Source organism: Tiliqua scincoides, chromosome 2 (genome assembly GCF_035046505.1).
Source record: "Tiliqua scincoides isolate rTilSci1 chromosome 2, rTilSci1.hap2, whole genome shotgun sequence".
NCBI lineage: Eukaryota > Metazoa > Chordata > Lepidosauria > Squamata > Scincidae > Tiliqua > Tiliqua scincoides.
In genome coordinates, this window is record NC_089822.1 from 116,718,158 (window position 1) to 116,743,824 (window position 25,667).

Consider the following 25,667-nt stretch of genomic DNA (forward strand, 5'->3'; position numbering starts at 1 on the left):
TTGGCAATTCAAATGTGAACCGCTTTGCTGAGTAGTAGACAACTGCTTGAGTCCCAGAGTATGGCCTAAGGTTGAATGATACAACCACCCTGCTGAGGTAAAGCAGATCTAAGTCTGGACCAGTGTCTGGATGAATGACCACCTGAGAACTCCATTTATGCTCCCTTTGAACTCAATTATAAAAGAAACACAAACATAATAGAAACCTGGATGGAGCCAGTTTTGTTCATTCATCCTTCCAAATCCCAAGCTGACTTCAGAATTGTCATGTTTTGGGAAGGAGAAGAAAGTCATGTTCTCAGAGGGGCCCCAGAAATGTCATGTTTTAGGAAGGGGAAGAATGGTTGCTTGCCTGCAGTATACCAAACCGGCCAGGTCTATCCATCATTACTTATCCTAACTGCACATACACCCTGTGTCATTGGGGGAAGCTGAACAATATCAAGGAAGTCAGATATTTCAAGGCAGCCAGGCCACACTTCAGCCTATGGGGCCTCTCAAGTGACAGTAAACAAGTACACTAGCCTGGAGTGGCACTGGAGTAATCTACCCTGGTGCTCAGAAGATGGGAATTGTTATTCCTTCTGTATAGGGTAAGCTTATAATCCTTAGATGCCAACTGCTTTGTTTTCAAGAGAAGGAACTGAAGCAGTAAGAAAACAAATTATTAATACACTTTTGAAACCTACTTCCGTTTGACATCGAAGTCCAGAACACGTATGTAATCAACAAGAACGGCAAAGGGACCATCAGCCAGATGGGTGGTGGACTGGCGCAGGATTTGGTTCAGCACAGTGCGGTGCGTCTCTATGGGCCAAAAACACATAAATAACTGCTCTGTTATAAGCTTCTCACCATATCCTTTCTAGTGTCCTGCAGAGCTCTAACCCAAACTCTTCCCTGCAGGAAATTACGGCAGACACCTGCCCATAAGTCAATCTCACAGATAAGTCGGCAGGTTTCGAGCTCCAAATCATGGAATTTTCTATGACCCTCGGATAAGTCAGGGGTCAAACTTGGGGGGTGAGGTCTGACTATAATTTTGTCTGATTTTACCTGGGGCCAGATCCTGAAAAATAACCTTCCAGTAATTGTTACCTAAAAACTGCACAGTTTCTAATTTATTAAAAATACAATAAAAGATCATAAGATGCATTTTTGACTTTTAAAATTCTGGTCTTCACAACATTTGTGTAAACATTGTCAGAGTAAGTGACTGTAAACAACATACCAGTAGAACCATTAATCAAATCCTTCTTTAAGGTGCCTGGTGTGTTAAGTCAGAGGCTCTACATATAACATGCAACATAAAACATGTAATTGGGAGTGCGCAGTTCAGTTCACAGCAGGGAGACAACAACAAGGACTGAGCTGCCACAGTTGCAACCCACTTTACTCAGAAGCAGACCCAGTGCTTTCTATGGGTGCTATTCTTAAGTAAGGGTGCATTGTAGCCTGGAACTTCGTTTCAGATGGAAATGAGGATCCCATCCTGGGGTTTTAAAAACCAGACCCCTAAACTTGGGGGGATGGTGAAATTCTTTGCAAATGACTTGCCAGGAATGTTCTGAGGCAGCAGCAAAAGAAGAAAAGGAGGCATTTCCCTTCTTCTCCAAACTGGAAGGGGGACAAAGTGGCTTCTGGGAATTGTGGGGAGGCTTTGTGGGAGTATGTGCTGCATTCCATAGCAGCAGCCCATACAGACTACAATTCCCAGAAGCGCCTTCACTTGTCTTCCTGTCTGGAAAAGAGGCTGCCTCTGAATATCGTAATTACTAGTAAAAATTCTCCTTTTTCTCCACCTGCTTCTCAGCCCATTTCCACACCCCCCCCCCCACTTCACTAGACAGCTGCTGAGCTTCCATAAGCTTCCCAGAAGCTCCCAGAGGATTCTGCCTCATTCACTGCATTGACCCGGGTATAAGTCGACCCAGGATCTCAGGCTCTATTTTAGGCATAAAATTTTTGACCTCTAGGCGAGTATATATGGTGCTTGGCAAATACTGCTGATAAACCCCATGCAGTACTGGCCTTGGCCTGTCATTCATATTCAACCTATGTCTTGATGACTTCCATCCACAATTCTTCCCAGAAAGCCTCTTCTCCTGAGACAGACAGCTCAGATTCCCCAACTGTGACTATCTTCTCACTGAATAATCCATCTTAATTTCCTCGATATAGCCCAATATTTGAACTCACCTGCAAAGCGGAGGAACTTCTGTGTGTCCGGGGGAAGGCTGGAGGAGATGTGCATGGATGAGGGCTCACGGGAGAAGAAGGGGTCAAGGGATGAAGGAGTGGCAGGTGTCAGTGGGGCAGGTGAGAGAGGTGGTGGTTCATCCTTGATGTGGGCCAGCTGGCTCTCCCGGGTGTCACGAACAGGTGGCTTGCTTTCCCGCTCTGTAGCATGCACCAGGAAGAAGGCCTCTACTGCAGGCTGCAGCACTGTAGGGAAGAACATGTTGAGACTCCTAAGGGGCAGGAATTGAGGCCCTGGAGAACCCTAATTTCCCCATTAACACTATGCAGCAGCAGTTCTCAATGGGAGCCATATGGTCCCCTGAGGTCCCCTGGAACATTTGAAGGGGCCACAAACTGAAAACTGGAAATAAATGATTTTATGTTTGTCTGTTCATGTTGTATCTTTGACTGGGGGGGGGGGGGAGCCCACCTGGAACCTGAGAAGACCTCCTAAGGGAAGCCAAAAAGGTTGGTCTAGAGCCTTACCAAGTACAGCATGTTGGTCGTGGGACTCTTCCAACTCTTTCAGACACTCGCCCAGCATGTCCCACAGTTCATCCAGGCTAAGCTGCTCACTGAGCAGTGGCAGATCTGGTGGACGCTCCTCTTTCTCCTTCTCACTTTGCTGGGACCCTTCTGACACTGCAGGAAAAAAGTTTCAGTGCCTGGAATTTATATAAATTTATTGCCTTGCTATCCCAGCACTCCAGTTTCATACCAGATCTCCCTTGAATTCTTTCAAAAGCAGGGCCTACCCAGAGAGAACACATCTCCACATTAACGGCAGACAACCCTCAACACCAGAAGGCAGATACTAACCAATTGATTGTGTGTCTTGTGTGGTGGGTGATGGCTGATCCACATCCATGGGTGATTCGTCTCTCCGTGCAGAGCCCTCTGCCTGGTTTGACTCAGACTAAACAGAAGAGCAAGTCATTAGTGTAGGCTGCAGCCTTTCTGAAGCACTGATGGAATGCAAGCTGAGGGATAAACCCGATGGCTTCCACAAGGAAGGGAAGAAAATGAACCATTGGACAGAATTGTCATGGTAGCCTTACTACTTTATCCACCCTTTACAAAGTCCAAAGAAGGTTTAAACATGCTACTGCACAAACGAGCTAGAATCTGCAAAGAGAGAAATGAATCTAATGCACAGCTACAAAAGTAACAGAGCAGCAAGGGAAAAAAGAGCTAGCAGGAAGCATGACATGCATGACCTGGAAAGGCAGGACACTTACAGCCAGGAGCAAACAAAGAATGCATGCATCAGAGTGGGAAAGACTTGTGGAAAACAAAGAACAGGAGAAGGGAAGAGAGAGAGAGTTGTCATCAGGGACCTACTTGCAAGGAATAACTTCCGATACAACAAGGCCTAAACACCAGATGTGGTTAGCATCTCTACTCAAACAGTGTTTATTATAAAGCCAGTATGAAAGCCTGGATACAATCAAATCCTAAGAAGCACTTATCTTGAGAACCCTTCATCACCAGCCGTTTCTGAAGAGAGGTGGACTTGGGGGTTGTACATACATTACTGTCTTGTCATGTTTATACAAAAGCAGTTGTTATCCAATTAAAATGCACTAATAGGGCATTTTATAGTGCACAAATTAGTGCACTAATATAAGCTGCAATTATTCTTGTGTGTGCAGACACATACTAGAATCCTACTTACTCCTAACAATAACCTCAAATTGCTGCAACTTATAATAAGCTTATCTACCTCTTGGTAGAGCAGCTAAGTGATAAAACGTAATGCATGTGCAAGTTCCCATGCTTTATGCCTCACAGAAAAGCAGGCTTCAAACCATGCTGTACCTATGGAAACTGGCCCTGCTTCAGATTTGCATGGCAGTGATAGTACAGTATCCATACTGGTTCTAAACTGGGAAGGAGCCAGACCTATCATGGATGACTCCTCACTCCTAGCCAAGCCTGCTCTCTGATACAAGTGCCTTAGGACCAGGAAGAAGAAAAAGATAAAGGCAAAGTGCACGGGGAAGCAGCTAAAAGCCATGGTTACAGCTATAGGCAGAAGAATCTGGCATTCAGTCCACTTCTTGCAGCCCTGGCTAGCATGATTCTGCAGCTTTTAAACTTTCACAGAACCCCACCAGTTGCCACAAACTATCTCAAGTAGTGTTTCTCAAACTGTGGGTCAGGACCTACTAGGTGGGTCACGAGCTAGTTTCAGGTGGCCATTTATTTCAGTATTTTATTTTTACTATATTAGACTTGATTCTACCATGGTATGTGAGTGCATTTAGGGAAATGTTCCAGTCCTGTACTTTTAACAGGCTACTATGTATATTCTTTTAACAATGACAGTAAATGGGACTTACTCCTTGGTAAGTGTGGGTAGGATTGCAGCCTAGGATTGTAAGAAAAAAAAAGAAAAAAAATTCCTGCTTGATGACGTCACTTCCTGTCATGACATCACTTCTGATGGTCCTGACAGATTCTCATTCTAAAAAGTGGGTGCTTAATGTGTGACAACCACTGATATAAAGCCTCCAAATTTGGTAGAGTATCCATTGTTGAGAGCAGAGCACGAAGTCCTCAAACTGCCTGCATTTTCTCCCATCCTTTGCAACTTGGGACCACTAATCCCAGGAACACCACTGAGGGTTGTTTGTTGTTGTTTTTTTAAAACCAACAGTTTCTACAACCAAAATTTATGCCAACTAGAAAATTTACAGAACCGATCTGGTCTGATGTGATATTTCTAGTCACAGAAAAAATTTGGGGGTCCACCAATACTAAATAAGTGCACCTGCAGTGAGGTGTGCCTTAATTCTTATTCCATTTCCACCTGCAAGTGGCTCTCACCACACTGTCTTTCCAGTTACACTCAATTTTTGATCAACAGTTCTCAAAGGAGCCAACAATAAATATACACATTAACCCAAAAGACAGTAATAAAATCAGGATGCCACACGTGGCTTTTAATATAACTTATTGCTTTAGGTGTGTTTTTGTTGGGTGAGGCTAATGTTAGGTTTGGGTGAGGTTAATGTTGGCCTCAGCTACAGCAGGTCAAACAGTGCAATGCCTGAGCATGAAGCCCCTTCTCTTCTCCCATCTGCTTGAGGTTGAAACATCACAAAAACATAGAAAAGATATAGAAGGTTAGAAATATTTGGTGCAGAGATACCCAAGCCAACCAGGGCTAGTAAAGAAAGAAAATGAAAAAGTAGGTAACAAGTGCTGAGCTGGTAAGTGAAAACACAAGACAAAACCAACATTCTGGAAGAGTGACTACGCCAAAGACTACAATTTGTCAAAACTATGAAAATATTCAACTAAGATCTCTCAAATCAGTCAGCAGACTTTGTGAAAGGTCAAGACTCAGAAGTCCAGTGGAAGGCAGCTGATTGATGGGAGAGCAGCCATTAGTGAGCACCTTCAACCATGTACAAAAAAGGGGCAAAATTTCTTCTTGCTTTACAATATTCCTTACACTCCCCAGCTGTGGTCAGCACTTTTCAAATCCCTCCCACACAGAACCCATAGTGTAGCTTACACTTGGCCCCCACAAGTCTCTCTGAATAGCAGCTTTGAGATTTAGAGTCAACAGTGGCTAAAGACCAAATCTCTGAACAAAACACTTCTCTGATGACATACCAAATAGGCATAAAAAGAGGGGAGTGGAGACAAAAGATGAAGAAAGGAACATAAAAAAGAATGGAAAAGGGGAGTTCAAATAAACAAAATGAGTGGCTTGCAAGCGCCACAGGCACCATGCTAACCGTTGTTGCTTGCTGCTGCCTCCGGGCCCTCTGACCCTCACGTACCATTTGTATAATGGCGTCAGCCTCAGCCTCCAGCTGCCGAACAGCGGCCTGGATGCTGCTAACTGAGCCCAGACCGGAAGTACCTGCAAAGAAGTGGAGGGAGGGGGGAAGAGAAGAATGAAAGTTGAATTCTACAGTTATGCCGATTGGGCTTAGCCCCCTCTTTGAGCTCTGGGCTTCAGCTGTATGGGGCCATGAATCTCCCAGATCTGCTATAGAAAAGTACCAGCAGTTGGCTGATCTCCTATCATAGCTTACCCTCCCATATGCCAGCACCCAGCACAGGACTTAGCTAACCCCATCCAACGTACCTAGCCTGCCTGTCTGTTTTGCCTTTTTGTTGGCACGGCGTGTATCATCCCGCAGCTGAATGATGACCTGCAGCACCCGGAGAAAGAACTTCTGTGTGGACGTCTTAGAGGTCAGCATAGACATAGAGGGCAGTTGGAGTTCCCGACCACCCAAGGGGCGCTTCTGTGAGGCCACTATCACCACATTCTCAGCAATGTCAAACCTGTAATTGAGGAAGGAGGAAAACACGGGGAGGTTAGTGAAGGCTACTCAAATAAGCAGCGAGAGGCCAGCTGGGGGACACTGTCATGAATATGTACATGTTAGGCCTAGGCTGGCAGTAGAAGCCTGAACCACACTAAGACAGTGAAATGGAGAAGTTGCTAGCAGTTCCTAGCTGCAGGAATGTGAGTAAATACATTCCTCCAATCCAACAAAGGATTGTTGTCTCTCCTTTGCTGGCCAGAAAGGACAGATAACAAGAATTACAACCCATTGGAATGTTTGGCACCTTAGTAGACAGTGAGATCAGCTGATCAAGCATGATGGAGTACAGTTATGGATCTCCAGTTGGGAGGGGTAAGAACTAGGAGTTAGCAAACAGGCCAACTTCAAGAAGTTTCTGTTCCTCAAGGGTTCTCATTGGACAGTCTAAATAAGTATGAAGTCACCTCAGTACTATTAGCATAAGAAGTATAATAATGAGTGCCCAAGGGGTGTGTCCTGTTCCTTCTTGGACAGAGTTTAGGGTGCAACATCCTGCCTAGCCGTTCAGCAAGCTGCCAAGTGCTCACTGAGGTCTAGTAACTTGAGGACTGAAGCTTTAACTGGAGAAAGCGCTCAGTGCCTGCAAGGGAGAGCATTAAGCCTAGAGGGTCTCAGTGTCCCTGGACTGAGGCACTGGCACATACAGGGTGGTGGCAGTACTACTGAGCAGAGGGCTTTAGGGTTCAAAAACCAAGACCCTGAGCACCCCAAACCCCCCTATGTTTACGACACTCACCTGCTCTGCATCTTGCCTTTCAATTTCGTGGTCTGAGGCTGCTCCTCAGGGAGCCCATCTGGGGACAGGGACTCGCACTGGGCTCGACGCTGCTGCTCCAAGTTGTACTCTCGCAACTCTGCCAAAAGAGTACCTGGAACGAGGCATTTAGGATTGACATGGATAGTGTCTCTTCAGAGAGAAAGAATTCCACCCTCTGTGTGGCTCATTTGAAATGGATAGCAAGGAAAAAATGCTGCCAAACATTTATAGTTCTGTGACTCTAATAATGGCTCCATTGTACAATTTGGTCAAGGTTTTTTTAATCTTAAAACACAGCAACCACCACTTGATTAACTGCTTGTCCAAAGAAAGCTTCCTCCCAGCACTGAATTTTGATTTTACCAGCTCAGGTCTAATGGAGAATTCTACCAGCTACAATGCAACAGAGATAAGAGAGGTCATGCTGAAAACCTGTACTTTCAAGATTACCTGAGTCTTAAGCAGAAACAAGCAAGCCAAGTGCACCTGCTACGGATTCAAGCTACATACCTGACAGATGAAAGTTCCCTCCCTATCAGCATAGATATTCTGACCTTGCTACCACATCATTTTAAAAAGGTTAGAGAGGAAGGTACACAAACCCACTTGACCTGGTTTCCCCCTTCCAAAATCTACTGTTCACCCCAAGGTACATTTGGTATATTTTACCTATAGCATGCTACCAACAACAGAAACACAGGTGGGAGTCCTCATAAGTGCACACCAGTACAATGAGGACAGTACCTGTAAGTCCCTAAGATTCTACCAGCTACTCCTCCTATTTTCACCCTTTGACCTTTTCTCAAGGATAGTGGTAGGGTATGGTCACTCACCCTAGCCAGCTCCTCCTACTGATATTTCCCAATCTTACCTATCTGTTTGCAGAGTGTATAGCCCAGCTGCCGGGCTCCATTAAGCAGGAGCTTGAGCACAGTGTCGCGCGTGGCTGGGTCGCCCCGTGACAGTTGCAAGAGAACATTGGCAGCATCTTCCAGGCCTTCTTCAGAGCAGGAGTGAGATGTCAGCACCTGGGCATAGAAAAGCAGTTAATCACTGTGTGCCAGGATGCTGTATGGTTCAGTCATCTCCCCAAATCCCTTGTATTGTGAGGACATTCCCAACATTTCACCCACAGTGAATGCATTTTTAAAAATTACCTCTACAGACAGTTGCAGCTGATTCTCCGTTAGGCCCGAGGCAGCCATTTTGCTGTCAATTCCACCTCCACCACCTCCTTCGCCTACTTTGGCTGGAGATTTGCTATTTTTTGCAATAGCTTAGAAAAGTGACAAGATACATGTTAGTATATCAGCAGGGCATAAGCTGGAGTAAGCTTCCCAAAAGTTTGAGGTTCTTGAGTCATACTACAGTATATCATTTTGACTATCATTTCTTTTCAGTTACCTTGATGCCTCCATTCTGGAAACCATGCATGCAGAGATATTCTCTGTTTATCCTTCTCGCCTGCATCAGGTTTTCATTGTCAGAAACCAGTCCCTTAGTTAGTGGTGATTTCATGGGAGTGCAGAAGCTAGCACTGCATACAGAATTCAGCCTGAGAATTCCACATTCATTTTAAAAAGCTTGCATGTTACCAGTCCCTATACTGCGATGCCTGAAAGTGTATGGCAATGTCTCCCAAGATCTTAGAAGCTAAAGGAGTTGCTGAATTTCTAGTGGTTGGGGACAAGGGCTTTAATGCCTTTGCATAGCCCCTTGGTCTTCCCCATGATGAGCAAAACCACAATTATGCAAGTGGAGGACACAGGATTTGGATCACTTGAATGTAAAATCTGGAAATTTAGATCCAAGCCCTGTCCTTGGTCCTAGAAGCAGGAAGCAGAACGCAGGGCAACAAATATCACCTTTCCCCCCAATCAGATTCCCTGATCAACACAGGACTTACTGGACACAGTGGTGGGGACAGTAGATGTGGCGGTTACTGTGGCAGCACCAGAGGTGGCAATAGAAGCAGCAGTTGCAGCTGCAGTTGCAGCAGCTACAGCAGCAGCAGCCAGGGCAGGTGTAGGGGTAGAGGTTGCAACAGGAGCAGCAGCAGCAGCGTGGTTGGTTGCCCCCTCAGCTGTAGTCTTGTTCTCAGGCAGAGCAATGGAGATGAGAGACAGGAGGCGTAGCAGCTTCTCAGTCAGCAGAGAGCTCCGTCTGATCACTGGATGGGACAGCATGTTCATCAACTGGCCAAGAGGAGAGGCTTCCAAGCTATAGGGGGAACTCTCCCCCTCTGAGCCAGAGCTCACAGGCACAGATTTGATGGAGTTCTTGCCCTTGCGGCTTACATTCATGTTGTCCAGTTTGACCAGCAAGTCCCAGAAATCAGTGGAAATGCCGCTAGCGCCTGTCTGACTCGGACAAGGGCTTCCTGATTGCTTGGTCCCACGCTCTCGCTCACTTTCACAGTTGGTCTCTTTGGTCCGCTGCTGTGTGAAGTGGCTCGGGAACACCTAGGAGGACAGAGGAGATTTAGTCACTGTTTTGGAATTCCTCACTCATTCCTCTCCCTATTCCAACATATAGATTGCCCAATTTTTGCCCAAAGAATTAAGATTCCTAACCATTGGGCATTATATCCCACCCCCCAACACACAACCCCTTCTGGATTAGGCAGGTACGGGAAGTTACAGCAAGCTCAAAACTCCACGGTTAGTTATAATGGTCAGCACAGTATTGCTAACCTGATGATAACCTGAAAGAAGCAGGGCTATGGAGTTGGTAGACAAAACTTCTGCTTCTGACTCCATCCAAAATTGGTTTTGATTGACTCCACAGTCATGGTTTACAGGATGTAAGCTGGATGACACCTATTGAATGCTATAGAGTTGATATTGGTATTTTGGTGTGAGCAGTGGAAGCAGGAATACTCTTTGATTTCATCTCATTCTGAGCAGGGCAGTGTAGTCAGAAGCAATTTTGGGTGGGGCTGGAGTCAGAAGTTTGGTATACCAACTCCAAAGTCCTACTGTAAGCAGGATAGCTATGTCTTAAATATACTGTACTGGTAGCATTGGAACCAACCTCCAACTACAGTTTTCATCACCACCTGTAATTTGGTTTTTTAAACTCTGTTTGCCCCCCTCCTCAAATTAAGGAACATATGAGCGAGGAGCAATGCAGAGCAGCATGCGTGAGAGCCTGGCTGCTCTGGCAGCACAGTCTACTTTGGAGTGGAGTAATAACCACAAACTGGAGATTGTGTACGGAACATGCACCCAAGCCAAACAACTGACTCCTTTCTGCTTCTCCTTCCTCCAAGGAGGGACTTCGCTACAGGATCAGCAAGAATCCTCTGAGAGGGAAGAACACTTGGCTTGGACAGAAGTTTAGATCTCAGATCAGTTACGTTTTGGATAAGTTGCACATATGCAACCTCAAATTACACTTGTAAGATTCAAAAAACTCTTTACTCCACAGAGCTGCTCCAGCATTGAACATAACAAGTATTTAAAAACTACAGGTCCAGCCTTGTTATACACGGATTTTTTATACACAGATTTGTCTCAACATGAATGGCCGCTGCAAATGAGAAGGAATATGCTGATCCCTGGAGAAGGGAAAAAATGCATCCCTTTAAAATCACAGTTTAAAAAACTACTTTTTACTGTTGCAGAGACAGTCATACAAATGATTACAGGTATAACCTAATTATCCACAGATTTTTCTATCTCAAAGCTGATGAGAAGGACCTTTTACATTAAAGGAAAACAGTCCTTTAATAATGCCAGAGAGGGCAGCCAGCTGACAATCCATCAATCATTCTCTCTGTAGGCTTCACTCCTCCCTTCCCCCTGAGCACCTGAAAGAAGGCTTAAATGGCAGCGATTATCACCTTCTCCATTCTTTCCCCCTTGCTGGGGCTCCTGGTGAAGGGAGGGATTGCTGTCTCGTAGTGAAGCCTAAGCTCCTGGAGAAAGACTGATAGCCTCTGTGCGCATTACAAAGGTCAGCAAGGCTGTTTTTTAAATCACCAGAGCAGAGAGACTTTGTTTTTTAAATTGATTTGCTATAGTTCGTTTTTTGCCATCCAGGTGAGTTCTTGGAACAGAACCCTCGCAAATAATGAGACTCAACCTGTAGCTAACCCCTTAGCTACACCCAGACGTACCAAAAACTTAAGAGGGAACAGAAATTCTCAAATCACAAAGTAACACAAATCTGCACTGCTGTCCCCACAGAGGGAAAACCTTGAAAACAGGAAAGGCTGTATTTTATGTAGATACTGCATTATTTTTAGTTCATTACACTTTCAAGTTTGTCAAACTCTTTGGGACAGAATCCTTATTGCCAACAAAAATATCACCACCACATTTTAAGTCTGTCAGTCACTTCGGGTAAAACAGATTTTGTAACCTGCTCAACATGGAGCCTTAGGCCAAGCAACAAATGCTGAGAAGGCGGTACCACAGCTGCTGCTTGCTGATACAATCTAACATGACCTGAGATAGCCCCAGGGACCGAAAACAGGAAAACCACCATTAGCCTAGCCTCTTTCCTTAAGATAGGATATCCTGTACTTGACTGGTGGTTGCCCATGGAAGGTGATTGGCCACAGTCAACACAGTGAACAGCCCAGCTCCCCATTTGTCATTATGGCAGCTCTGATAAACTTTGATTGTTTTGTGTACTGTTAAATTCTGTCAGCAGCTGCTTTGGGCACAACAGTGGAAAGGCAGAATTTAGAGCATAGGAACAACAACGCCCCTTCCCCAAGCAATGTGTTCTGTGGCTCATCTGTTCTCAATTAAGAAGCAGCAGCACTACTAATTAATCTTAAATCTACCTCCCTTAGGTTTACAAACCCCTGTGCTATTATCCTGCTTCTCAACTGATGGAATGAATCATTGCTTCCTTTACTCTCAACGCCCTTTTGTTAATTACTGAAATACTATTCCTACTGGGCTGAGCAGGCTTAACACTCTCAGTCTTTCTTGAGAAGAACTATTTCCTCCTCGCACCCAGCAAGTTACAAGAATACCACCCAGACAACCTGTCTTCACCTTGGCAAGCTGAATGAGGGTGTCAAGGACATGCCGACAAACCACAGGAGCAGCCTGCGGGTGTATGTGAACGGTGGAACCAGCAGCAGCATGCTTCTCTGTGTGCTTACGCCCCCCTGCTCGTTGGATCTGGAAGATGTTGGTTCGACAACCCAGGGCAGCGTCCATAGAGACAGAGAGCCAAGAAAGTTGCCCTGAACTCTTAGATTCCATTTTGTGCAGGAGGTCAAGTGGCCGGCTGTCAGAGGCACAAGCCTTAGCAGCTCTTTTGCCTTTGTCGTCTGGTGCAGCAGTTCCCTTAGGAGTCTCTATGCACAGTTCGCTCTCACTGCTGCGCTGCAGGATGGACAGCAGGCTGCGAATCACCCAGCTACGTGTCTGCGCATGGTAGCATAGGTTCCGCAACACCCGATGAAGTCGGCTTGTGTTCAGCTTCGGCTCATCCACAAAGAGCAGCACCAGCAGGCAGGACAAGGCCTCATGGTCTAGCAAAAGTCGCCCACGCAGACGAAGCAAGCTGTCCACATTGCTTCCCGATGGCCTAGGAAGCAACAATTGGAAAATCAGAGCAGAATTAGGGCTCCAAAGCACAGAATTTAAGGAATCGAAAACTCCTTACTATGGGCAGCCATATTTGACATATGTAATTAAGTATCGATAATCGGATGCCGAAAAAACTATCCGCAGCCCGCAGACTGGCCTTGTTAGATCTGAAAAAACCAGGGCCACTGAGAGGGCTATTAAGCTGAAAGCTGCAAGATAGTAATCTTGGGTTTCTCAACTTCACACAGTTAGCCTACCTTTGTGGAGCAAATAGCTTGGTCCACTTATAATCCTAGTCCCAATTTTCTAAGTATTTCAATCAAACACACAAGATTTCCCCCTATAGTCCTTTCTGTGGAAGTGCAGCACCCTTCACAGCCCCCCCCCCCCGCCCAAACATTTAATACCTGCTGTGACTGCTGCTACCACCCATCTGGAAGGTGCCCCCTCTCTGTACAGCCAAGCGTGTATACTGGACGCCCCGGTTTCCACTCAGTCGGCTTGTGAATGCTATGGACGGAAAAAAGAAACCATCGGATCAGGAATGAGAAGTTACAGAGCTAGGAAACTAAGATGGTAAAACATGGGAGTCATCCTTTACCTGGGCTACGCAAAATGGCAGACAAGGCAGAGGTGCTAGAATGGCCGAAGAGACGCTCATGCATGAGCTGGCGCTGACGTGCTTCCTGCTCACGCCGCAGCGCCTGTGCCTCAGCAGCAATGTCAGGAGGCATTACTGCCAGTACACTGTCCTCCATGTCCTCCAGCACACTGCGCCGTAAGTCTGATGGCAATGTCTGAATAAACGTGACTGGGTCCATGGGGGTGTCTGAGCTTGTGTTCTGGGCCAGCTCACGCCGCTGCTGCTCTGCCCGCTGCTGGGCCAACACCTAGCATTTGAGAAAAGGATAAAAATGACAAGTTATCAGTGAGCACAACTGGGCAGAAATAAGTGTAGGCACTAGCCAGTCTCTCACCACAATGAGCAGGAGGGTTTACAAATCCCTAAAACCCTACCCCACGCTCCAAGAAAAACCAAAGTAGAATATGGCCCCATCTACTCACTACTCAGAAACTGTAACTTTTCTATTATGATTTCAGCAAGATGGGGGTGCCTACTGCCAAGAAATCCTTATGCTCTTAAGAGTTGTTCAACAGCATAATGTTGGGTAACATGCAAAAAGTGTTAACATTCTGCAGTACAGGCAACGCATCAGCTAAGAGCAGTTCATATCAACTGCTTGGTGAGTTACAAGACTCAAGGAATGTTCCATTCAGAAATTATGACATGACAATGTATTTGGGCTCCGGTATCTCTTCCCCACACGGTGCTTTTTCTTATTTAAATAAATGAATAAACTAGATTACTACTACAAAAATAAGGTATTGTACATGCTGCTTCTGCACAGGGAAAATGAAAGAAACTGGAGGTGGTCAGGATAAAAATCATACCCATTTCCCCATCCCAAACAGGACGGTTGGGGAATCTCCTTCCTTGGAGAATTTTTAAAATTATACTTATATCCTGTTCTTACATGGGGCTCCCAGTGGTCTCCCATCAAAGGAACTGATCAGGTTCACAACTGCTTAGCTTCAGCAATGCTGCAGCATCAGGTGGTCCCAGACCATTCACTTGGCCCCTTCCTTGGAGGTTTTAAAGAAAATGTTGGACATGTGTCTGTCAGGAATGTGTTAGATACTGAAAATCCTATTTTAGCTCAGAGCAATAGACGACTTGCTGGGGTTCATAATTCTATAAGCATGAGATTAGTTGTGCATTACCCCCTACCCTTTAAAGGGCAAGCCTACCTCTTCTTGAATAGCTGGAGGCAATGCAGCCAGGAACTCTGGACTGACTTCTGTCACACTAGGGTTGCCCACTACAGGTGGTGCTGGTGTAGCAGCAGTGGTGGTTGGGGCAGTCCGGGCAGGAGGCCGGATCCCCAACTGATTCTGCAGCACCTCACGTCGAATGTCATCAGGCAGTGCAGCCAGAAAAGATGGGTCTACACCTTCCGGGAGGTTTATGCCTAGGGAGAAAGATATTATGGTTGACACAGCTTTAGCATTAATTATAGCTGTTCTCATTAGGTTCACTTCTACCACATACCTGCCAAGGGGTCTTCCTCCTCACTGCTGGTAGAGGGCAGTGGCTCCTCCAAGATGCCTCGAGAATCAGCACCTGAAATGGCCACAGCTGAGTCCCTCGTAGAGGAGCTCTCAGAAGATGAGGCAGGTGGGGAACTAGAAAGCAAGAAAAGAGTTAATTAGTGCTATGCCAATGCTAAACAGATGGAATCAGGTGACTTATCTTCTCTCTGCTCCTTACCCATCATCCACCTGCTGGCTGGAATCAGGTGGGCTCTCCCTAATGGCCTGGACATTGGACCCTTGCTGCGCTGCATCACCTGCTGCTGTGACAGGACTTGCACCCGTCTGTTCCACGCTGCTAGCCCCGCCACCCTCTCCAACACCTTCTTCAAGGTTGCAGGAGGCCAGGCTACTGGTGTCCATTGGTGAACCCTCTAGCTGGCTGCTGACTGCTGTCAAGGCATCTGAGTCTTCAGCCCTCTCTGGAGAGAGTGAGGCTGGTGGAATAGCAAAAGGAGAAGCATACTTTCAGCTGCAGGAACACAGAATGTTTTAATGCAAAATCAACCAAGAATATGACAGGGACAGAAATCTATCTGCATTATCACCTTCACCAAAGAAACGCTAACAGAAGACGGTGCCCGAGACCTAAAAGAATGGATGTCAAATTTGTTAGAGCATCCCAGAGTCCTAGACCAATGAACAGCAGCAACTAAGAAAAAGACTGGATGCAAAATCTGCTGTCAGGATTGGAAGTACAAAGCTAGCTGGACTCTTGTTCCCATTCAACAATACAATTTCTTCTTATTTTGGACACAAATACCTCACCAGGTACTAGAGAACAAGAACAGGCTATAGAAGTCACCAGAAATTGCTTATCAACACTATCAAAATAGCTGACTGGACAAACTGGATTTTGCCAGTATGATATCCCTTATGTTTATGGGACTCAATCTGAGCTTAACCCTCCAGGAGGGGGTTTTAAAAGAGGGGCTTGATTTTGATAGCCAGGACTAAAGCATGGGTGGTGGTGTCAACATGCAATTCACTTACACGTTTCAGTTAACATTGCAATGATCACTGTCTTCTCAACATTTGGAAAACACTAAGAAATCTGAATACATATAAGTGAGATATAGTCAGACTTGGGATAACACCTGCAGGGTGAAGCCTGAGGCCACTTACTGATGGTGGGGGCAGGTGACAGCTCCATCTGTGTGGCCTCAGCGTCTGTGCTCGGCCTCCCAGGGCCCGAGTCCTCCTGCTCCACTGGCATCAGCAGCTGCCCAGAAGCCTGAGCACTGGACTGCCCCACCAGCTCCGACGGGAGCTCGCCTGCCCCTGTCGCTTGCTGCAGTTGCTGTTGGGGGCTCTCCAGTGTGACCAGAGTCTGCTTGGGGCCAGCCGAGGTGTCTTCGGCGGCAGTCGGGACCACGGGATACCCGTCAGGGTGGGCTGCACCATCTGGGAGCCAAGAAAGGGAGGAAGGCTGGCTTAAAACCCAGACTGCTGAGCAGCAGAGGGGTTTCAAGCAAGGCCTTGGTTTTACCCTTTCAGCACCACAGATCTATACCCCAAGGTTAACTAGATACATGAAAACCCCACTACAATCTTGGGTATTTTACTCCAACCAGGGAAAGTAGTAGGTTGTATAGTTATCTCAGATTTGGGGCACAAATCCCTACCCCACAACAATACAACTTACTACCTCACCCCAGCAGAAGCAAAGTCACACAGCCGGTGACAGGCTTACAGGTGCTTTCAGTATTCAGAATTACAATTCTTTTTCTGGCCAAAAGGCTCCTAATGGATCGTCCCACCTCATAAAGGGAAGTCATACTCCTATGCACTGGCCTCTTACACATGCCTGAGAACATGCATGATGGAAATCCTCTCCCCAAACCAGGCAAAGAACCAAGACTCCTGTCTGCCTGAGCATATGACATATCATCCCACAGCCCCAACCCTCTCTACAGTGGGATAGAATCAAACTCTTGCATCATATTTGTATCTATGTACTACTTTTCAGTAAAGATCACAAAGATATAAATTCACAGTTCCCTGTCCCAAAAGGGCGCACAATCTCAAAAAAGAAAAGAAAAAAAAGATGCAGAATATAAACTAAAGTAACTGGAAAAGACACCGTGCTGTGGCAAATAGGAATAGTTGCTCTCTCCCTGTGAAAAGTAAGAGGACCCCCACTTAAAAAGATACCTCTCTGCCCAGTTTGCAAAGGTATCTCTTACATCTTGACCCAGGGACTTTGTTTCCCAATTCCCTGCTTGAACTTGTCATCTTTCCCGCCCACAACTAGATGTAGTCTTGAAGTGGTTTCCCTCCTTGTCTTCAAAAGGTAGGCAACAGTGGCATGTGGAGATGGAAACCTCATAGGAAAGACAGTAGATTGTATAGTTATCTCCAAGACCGGGTATGACCCTAAAACTATACAATCTACTACCTCATCCCAGGGGGCCCAGGAACAGCATCTGCTTCAGCTAGGTTGAGGAAAGAAGACAGGATAGATCGACATCCAGCAACCAATAAGTTACCTGGGAGATTCTGTTCAGCTGAACTGTTTGACTGGGGCACTGGTCCCTACAGAGGCAAGGAACAAATATCAGAGCAACCCAGGTTTCTCCCAATTCAAAGTCAAACCTATTGATCAGCCATCTGCAGAAAAATTGCACAGGTAGTCCCCTCCCCTTAAGACAGGAAGTGTGATGGGAGAGCTTTAAGTGACTGGCTGTCTCCCCATTTTCATCTTGACATTTGCAACTTCACCCCCTTCGTCTCTTGTAATGGCCCCATTCACTTCCTATCCAGTTCCATGAAGCATATTTATCAGAATGTTCTGAAGGAGCAAGAGCAAGTTTAACTCAAGGAGCAAGAAAAGAGAGGAGCCTGGTAAGAAAGGGGACTTCCCACCTCTATTCTAAAGGAAATAAGCTTGTCAAGCTACACAGGACTAACACACCTCTACTGGCATTTTCATTACAGTTATAGATTCTCAGTTTCTCATTTGCAACTCAACTGCATACATCTAAAGTGCCCCAGAATAACAATGCCAGTTCCTTAAAGAAAACAATGCCGGTAACGATGATCCTCGCCCCTAAAATCTCTGAAATGACCCACAGATGCTTAAGCTGGGCTTCCAACCTGGGCATTCTGCTCCTTATCTTCGGTTTCCTTGGCCTTGTCTGCCACTTTGGCCTCCTCCTCAGCCATTTGCTTGCGCCGCTTCTCTCTGCGTTCCTCCAACTCCTCATCCCTCAGTGCCTCCAGGTGGTTGATAATGGGAACCTTCACCACTGGATGGAAAAAGGGCAGACAAGGTTAGTAGCAGCTGATCACTAAAAGGGCCCTCTTGGTTGCAAGGAGGAAAGCTATTCACTGGCTCACCTGAAACACAGTCATGCATGCTTTCTGCATCTAACACTTTGCATTCTTCTGTCCAGCGAGTCAGGGCAGTGGGGATGCTTGACAAGGTTCCTAAAGAAAAAGATGGAGAGATATTACACAATGTAAAACAGCTCAAGAAAACTTGTTAACTGAGACATACAGCTGTGCCTTGGTCCAGCTATTCTGATAGGTCTCTAAGATCTAGAGCAGAAGTCTCAAAACTCAAGACTGCTGAGCGCCAAAAAACTTTTCCCCCGCTTAAACGGAGCATTCCATTCCACAGGGCAGCCTCACATCTGTACCTCTGATCTTCCATAAACATTGTCCTGGGCAGCTGCATCTGCTTGGAAATCCAGACACAGAACCTGCTGGAGCGACGGGCAGCAGGACTGGCTGCCCGGCATGAAGTTTAGGGAAGATCGAAGGCACAAATAAGAGGCTGTCCTGCGGAATGGCAAGCTCCATTCATGTGGGGGAAGAGCAATTGATCCAGCCCTTCGGCAGGGGTTTGGTGCATGCTGATCAAGAGAACTAGAAATGATTCACAAACGCATGTAACTTCACTTGATTCTACTACCCTTGACATAACTGAATGTGTGACCCAATTCCATGAATAAGCACATTCCGTTTGAAGTTATGCACAGTGGCATTAAAGTTCTGCGGTAGTATCTCTGATCACTAATTTACATATGAAAGTCATGAAGGAGTAACATGCTTTTGTGAACCAGCCCTTGAGCAAGTTAACAAGAAGGGTGCAAGACAAGCAGCTCCATATTGTCCCATCTGACTGCTTAATTGCTTGGTGGAATTAGAGATTTATCTCCAATTGTACTAGGCTGGAAGTTCTTATTTGAAAAGATGTGCAGAAACCAATGCTACATTACCCACTGAAATAGCAACATAAAGGTCAGTCCTAGCGGTTACAATACAAAGCACTGCTATACCGCAAAACAGTGTTTGCATGGCTGCACCTGAAGATATCATCTGCATAGAAGATATTTAATAGTTTAAGAAAAACAGATTACCACCTCCAGAAACACTATGTTGCCTTTGAAGTCCTGAGTGTGGGGTCTGAACATTTCAAATGTTAATACTCATGAGGACTTGCCTGCCTGGCTGGTGGCTGTGCTTTGATCATGGAAGAAGTCATCTAGCAATTCATCATCTGAGCGGGCAATTATGTGCACATCATCATTGCCTACGAGGAGGCGAGCTCGACCTCTGCTCTGTAGTGGGAGGCTGCTGCTTAGCTGAAGGATGTCTGCAGCTGCTGAAGGGCCCAGCAACCTAGGAAGGAAACACAATGGTTGAAAAGCAATGGGATATTTTCCCAGATACACAGACATGCAGAAACTTTACAATGAGGGAAAACAAAGCATGATCAAAACTGCACAGGAAAACCCACCTCCCAAACAGGGTTAGAATATGCCAGGAGGTTTAATTTAACTGTGTACATCTGCAGCTTGGGATGCGCTGCTCCCTCCCCTTAGTCTCACCTCTGTAAGATGAGAGGTGGGTTGGGCTGCCGGGTGCCAGGGTAATGCACATGGATAGTATGGCCCGTATTAGCTGTCAGCTGCCGTAGTGTCCTCTGGCTGCGACCAATGCCCTGTGCCAATCTGGTAGTGGAGGAGCCACTACCCAAGGTGAGAGAGCTGTGGTCTGCATGCCGTACCATGAGCGGGTGAGTGGCAGGAATGTTGCCAGGTGACGGGGGAATGTCCGCTGGGAAGAGAGACAGGAGGAGAAGTTAGCAGGCCAAAACAAAGCTGTGAAGACACAAAAGTGCACCATTTTTCTCAGAGAAGACAAAAATAGCCCAGACCAGACTAAATAAATCTACAATTCAGAAGCAACTTTTTGGAGCCAAGATTTAGTTGAGTTCCAGGGGCCCATAAATTTTTGGCACCCCAATACAACGAAATCATAATTGATTTAATTAATTAATTACTTTAAAAATATTACTAAGTAGCACTCATACATTATCACTCTCTTGCTATGAAATTCAGCATGTTCTAATCTCATAATTTAGTCCAGTTATCTTCAATTTTCTGATTAAGGGTCCAATCCTATCCAATTTTCCAATGTTAGTGCAATTGTGCCAGTGGGATGTGCACTGCAGCCTGTAGTGGACAGGCAGTCACTGGGGCCTTCTCAAGATATGGGACCATGGGGCTGTATTGTGGCTAGAAAGTTGGATAGGATTGGGCCCTTAGTCTCTACTGTATACTACTTGCTTTCCCATCTCATTTAATATATAAAATGATACAGATTCCACATACTCCACAGATACACAGACACAGATCTTTGTGTAACCAAAGCTCCATTTAATGTTACATCCAGATCGTTCAGAGCATACCACAACGATCACTGGCCGCTTGGCTGCTCCTCATCACTCAGGGACAACACTGGCTGGCTGAGTGCACAATCCTCTGCATGTCTACTCAGAAGTAAGCCCCATAATAGTCAATATGGAAACTCCTAGGAAAGTGTGGATAAGATTGCAGCCTGCTTGTGCTCTTCTTGTGGAGCACCTAAGGGGTCTCTGGGACAAACCCTGTCCCCAAGGAAAGTCTCCCTGTGCTCAGCCAATATTGTGTGTGGTTTCCAGGGGTGCTCTGGCAGGACATGTGCTTGAGAATTTCTTGCTGGCTATCTTGCTGTTCCTTTCCATCCCCCCTCATTCTTCGGCTGGTGCGTTCTTCAGGAGGTGCAGAGCCAGAGCGGTTGCACCTCCCACTGTTCAAAGCGAGAACACCAAGGTGCCCCATTGGGATGATGTAGCAGCAGCAGAAGGTAGTCAGGCCAAGGAGGGCGCAGCCTGGCATCCCAACCCTATGCATGTCTACTCAGAAATAAGCCCCATCGTTGTCAAACGGGTTTACCCTCAGGAAAGTGAGAGTAGGATCACCATCTCACTTGCCCACCCTGGCTGCTTCCAAACTCTAGGAAGTTGCCCCCTTCCCATGCTACCCATTCCTCCACCTCCAGCTGGCTGGCTTGCCCTCTCTCCCACCCTCTCAGAGGTAGCCACTACTCACCATGGAGCCCCCACTCCCCCATCTCTTGCTTGCTCACTCACTCATCCACCTTCCTTCCCTTCCCCCACACACACTTCCGGAGGCTGGCCCTTCCTCTCCCGGCGCTACCCGTTCCCTCACCTACATGCAACCTGCTTACCGCTGCCAGAAGAACTGGCTCTGTGATAACCTCCACGCGGCTCCACTTCTGCACCTCCAGTTCCCCCCCCCCCCACTAGAAAGAGGGCAGGCACTGCTATGCCACCCAGGAGCTCAGCTGCTGGCTGCAGCTGCTCTCAGAAGCCATGCGCCTGCAGCCAGTGCCCGCCATGCTGTGGGTCCGCCATGTTGGGGGCAGCTTGTCACTCTCCCATCATGGCACCCAGGGCTGGCAGCCCCCTTGGCCACACAGTCGCAATGCTAGTGATCAGTCCCACGGGCTAACAAAAAATGCTATACTCAAGTTAAGAGAGTTCCTGGAACCCAACCTCCTAGTCTACATAGGTTTTGCAAACAGCCCAACATTGTGGTTCCCAACCTCCAAAGAATCAGTCATTAGTATATCACCCATGTCCTATGGCTCCCAGGTTTCAGAGTTCTTACTGGCACTGGAGAACATGTTGTCAAACTCTATGATGAGGTCATCTTCACGGTCAAAGCGCTCAAAACGCACCAGTGGGGAGGCATTCATGTCAGGATAGTCTTCATCCAACTCCATCTCAGAGCCATCGTCATCATCTTCCTCCTCTTCACCTTCCTCACCTTCTTCATCATCCTAGAGGGAAAGAGCACATAACTCAAAGGCCTAAATCAGCGGTTCCCAAACTCTCCAGGAGTTTGGGAGCTGCAGTAAGTTTTTGGAGGGGAGGGGGAATGCAGCGATGCAATCCCCAGGACCATGCCTCTGCCAGGGGCGACAGAGGCTTCCCTTCTACTCAGCACCACCACAACCAGCAACTTCCTGGCGTGCTGGAAGCTCCAGCGGAAGCTTCCATAGGGCTCTCCAAGCCTCAGAAAATCTAAAAATAAAGATCACAACCTACTTCCGGTTTTTGATCACGAAAACAAAAATGGGTCACAATCTTTATTTTTAGATTTTCGGAGGCTTGGGGAGCCCTGGAAAGGCTTCCATGGGGCTCCCTGCAGCCCTGGGAGGCGGCTGCTGGTGAGTAAAATGAAGCCTGTTGCCCGCGGTGGCACGATCCTGGGGATCACATCATTGCATTTTCCCCCGCCCCTTAAATAGGCAAAGACAGAGCTCCTCAGGCTGGGGCATCACAATGCGCCAATTTGAGAACCTCTGGGCTAAACAAATTCTGATTACAATTAGGATCTTGAATTTCACTGCCTCTACCCTTTTAAATCATTCTCCTCTCCCAGAGCCAGGGACCATATCAAGGAAAACTCTGGCTCTCAGATCCAACTACGTATAAAGCCCAAACACCATCGTTCCAAGGCCATGCTTGTATTGCTTTGTATTGCAACACCCATCCACAATTGTCAGTGATCCCCTTTGCTATTTTGTACATTGCCCTACACAAACACCTGTTAAGAAAATAAAGCTGCCCCAGTATAGACTCCTGCACTAGCTTCCCTCCAATGCCTTTACCTGATCATCTTCATCTTCCTCCTCCTCTTCCTCCTCCTCATCCTGACTGTCATCTTCATCCTCATTGCTGCCACTGCTGTCTTCCTCCTGTGTATGCTCCTCCTCATCCTCAGGATCCAGGATATTCATAGAATCTAGGAGAAATTAGAGTGTGTTGGCTCCTGCTATTGAAGCCAAGATCTTCCCAGCCTTGCCATCTTTCTGGCAGGATCTCCCATCAATTTCCTCTTGGCAGATAAAAGCATCATGCACAGCCAGTCCTCAGAAACTTCCCCTCTCCACCACTCCCCCCTTTAAAAGGAGAGCCAACGCCCATGTTATTTATACCATGCTAGGTAAACCTCCTGCTTTCCTCAGCATCACAAACTACTACAGACTCTTTTCTTACCAACTCCATGCATCTCTTAAGCATTTCCTCACCTTCCCTGTTGGCCTGTAGGGTGGAAGCCTGGCTCAGATTGGAAGGTGCCTCATCCATCAACACATCCTCCTGAGATTCATCCTCTCCACTTCGGCCTACTGAAAGACACATGGATAGTTTTCATGACTTAGTACATTTATGAGAAACCAACACTAAAGGAGAAGTGGTCGATTTATCAGCCAGCACTCTTACATTCCTGATGCGATGCTGCTTGAACACATTAAAGACAGTATCCTAGGCAGTTAAGATGTCACTTGGAGGAGACATTTGCTCCACTTTAGAGGATGTGCCCCCTGGCCTAGTTGAAAGAACATCTCTTTCCTAAAGGGACAACAGGCAGCACTGACACATGCCACATGGAGCACAGCACCCATGCAGTATGGGGGGGGGGAGCTGAATAGGAGATAGCAACAGGTGATCATTTCATACTAGAATGGTTTCTATATAGCACAAAAAATGATGAAAGTGGCTGCCTCAACGATCACTTGCAGGACAAAAATCCTGAAGAACAACCCTGAAACCAGATACTGGGCTTGGAACTCACCTATTATGGTACTGTTTCCTGAGCCACCATCCTGCTCCAATAACTCATCTATTAAGTCCTCCAGCTCATTTTCCACCTAAAAGAGGAAATGTAAATGTATCAATGTGATCTAGTTATTCATTCTCAAATAAGCTCTGCACTCCAACACTATGACCCTGAATTCTAGAAACACGTTTCAGATTCTTGTTTCACTCAAGCTAAGTACTATTTTCCAACCACTCTAGCCTCAAACATCACACCCTGAATAACACAAAGAAGACTGTGCAACTTTATGCAATAACAAATCTGTCATCTTAGAACAGAGCCTGATTTTTTCACCAGCATTTAATTCAGCCTCTCCTCTGCAAGGAGCTTCAATCTCCTACACCCCCTGTCTTGAACCCAGTGGCTGCATCCTGCACACACCAGAAGGTATGCACACACATCACCCTGCAAACTACCATTTATACCTGCATTTCTTGTGTGCTCAACACTTCAGGCTGCCCTGCAATCACGACAGCATCACTCTCAGCTTCGCCATCCATGATGTCACTGTCTCCCACTTCTGCCTGGGCAACATCATGATCTTCCTCAGGAGCCTCTGCTTCTCCGCTCTCTCCTGCAAACCAAAGTATTAAGACCTTAGGACTGCCCACTTAAGTCATCTGCCAACTGATTTGACGGGAAGATAAACAGAAGCATACAGTGGAAGAAGTCAGGAACTATTTCAAGTAAGGGAAATGTGGGTGGGGGAGGCACATAGGAAGGTCAATTATGGGAACAAGGTTAGGTGGTGGTGGTGAAAACGCAGCATGCAGAGTCCAAAACAATAATTGCTGAAATAATGCGGGCCACAGACCTGCATCTTGTTGACCACTACTGGCATCTTGTACTGCTCCTTGAGCATCCTGCTCTGCCTTGCTCTTGCTTGATGCACTCTTGCTGCCAAAGAGACTGCTGGGCTGGTTGACAATACGTGACAGCGTCTCCAGGGGCTTCAATGCTGCATTCACGGTGTTGGCCATATTGGGACTTCAGAAAAAAAGGCGCGTATACTCAGTTAAGCTCCCTTAAAATGGCAAGGCCATTACAGAATTAAAACCTTAGAGCTGCCAAGTAATCCAGTGGTTCTCAAACTATGGGTCTCAAACTGATTAGACTATATGTGTCAAGGGTTAAACAAGCTGCTACGGGGAGGGAGAGTACTGCTGCCCAAACACCATTACAGCCACACCCCTTGGCATTTATACATCAGGCAGCAGCTTCTAGGGCCTCTAAAGGGGTTGAGAACCACTGCAGTAAGTGATTCCAGCTGCAGTGTTCTCCTATACTATACTCCCAGTACTCAGCACATACCTACAGGTATGCACACATCACCTTGCCGACAACCACTTATACCTGCTCAGCACCTCAGGCTGCCCCTGCCCTCAGCAAATGAGAGTAGGAAGTTCTAGCCAAAAAGAGAGTGAGAAGCTGAAAGCTGTTGCTCTGATGCAGGCAGGGTTGGAACTGAGTGGGTCTATTAGAGAAGGTTATGTAGTCAACCTCAAGTCTCATGGTCTTGCCTACAAAGCAAGTGGAAGGAGCAACACTCCTGTAGAAGTGCTATGCAATGTTCAGCCCTAGAACTGAGGTGGAAGGAAGAGAAACCTTTAAAGAGATGAGAGTTGTTTCATATACTGTCTCTCAGCAAGGCAAT

General features: G+C 46.6%; 1 protein-coding gene across 10 annotated transcripts in view; it reads right to left on the bottom strand.

Moving 5' to 3' along the window:
* HUWE1 (HECT, UBA and WWE domain containing E3 ubiquitin protein ligase 1) overlaps positions 1–25,667 on the bottom strand; it is a 119,139-nt gene that overhangs the window by 4,936 nt on the left and 88,536 nt on the right. For 7 of the 10 annotated variants that reach the window (XM_066614323.1, XM_066614324.1, XM_066614331.1 and 4 more), the window contains 28 exons: positions 24,828–25,000; positions 24,439–24,587; positions 23,990–24,065; positions 23,445–23,543; positions 23,025–23,158; positions 22,019–22,190; positions 19,892–20,120; positions 19,504–19,682; positions 18,396–18,485; positions 18,153–18,304; positions 17,546–17,591; positions 16,182–16,460; positions 15,235–15,493; positions 15,016–15,149; positions 14,715–14,935; positions 13,507–13,795; positions 13,313–13,415; positions 12,363–12,903; positions 9,257–9,812; positions 8,508–8,626; positions 8,222–8,378; positions 7,330–7,462; positions 6,347–6,549; positions 5,991–6,118; positions 3,061–3,157; positions 2,728–2,883; positions 2,200–2,445; positions 690–807 (listed from right to left, as the gene is read on the bottom strand). In XM_066614323.1, coding sequence (XP_066470420.1) covers positions 690–807; positions 2,200–2,445; positions 2,728–2,883; positions 3,061–3,157; positions 5,991–6,118; positions 6,347–6,549; positions 7,330–7,462; positions 8,222–8,378; positions 8,508–8,626; positions 9,257–9,812; positions 12,363–12,903; positions 13,313–13,415; positions 13,507–13,795; positions 14,715–14,935; positions 15,016–15,149; positions 15,235–15,493; positions 16,182–16,460; positions 17,546–17,591; positions 18,153–18,304; positions 18,396–18,485; positions 19,504–19,682; positions 19,892–20,120; positions 22,019–22,190; positions 23,025–23,158; positions 23,445–23,543; positions 23,990–24,065; positions 24,439–24,587; positions 24,828–25,000 — 5,238 coding nt within the window. The remainder of the gene's footprint in view (positions 1–689; positions 808–2,199; positions 2,446–2,727; positions 2,884–3,060; positions 3,158–5,990; positions 6,119–6,346; positions 6,550–7,329; positions 7,463–8,221; positions 8,379–8,507; positions 8,627–9,256; positions 9,813–12,362; positions 12,904–13,312; positions 13,416–13,506; positions 13,796–14,714; positions 14,936–15,015; positions 15,150–15,234; positions 15,494–16,181; positions 16,461–17,545; positions 17,592–18,152; positions 18,305–18,395; positions 18,486–19,503; positions 19,683–19,891; positions 20,121–22,018; positions 22,191–23,024; positions 23,159–23,444; positions 23,544–23,989; positions 24,066–24,438; positions 24,588–24,827; positions 25,001–25,667) is intronic. The other 3 variants (XM_066614329.1, XM_066614330.1, XM_066614333.1) reach the window with 3 other exon arrangements.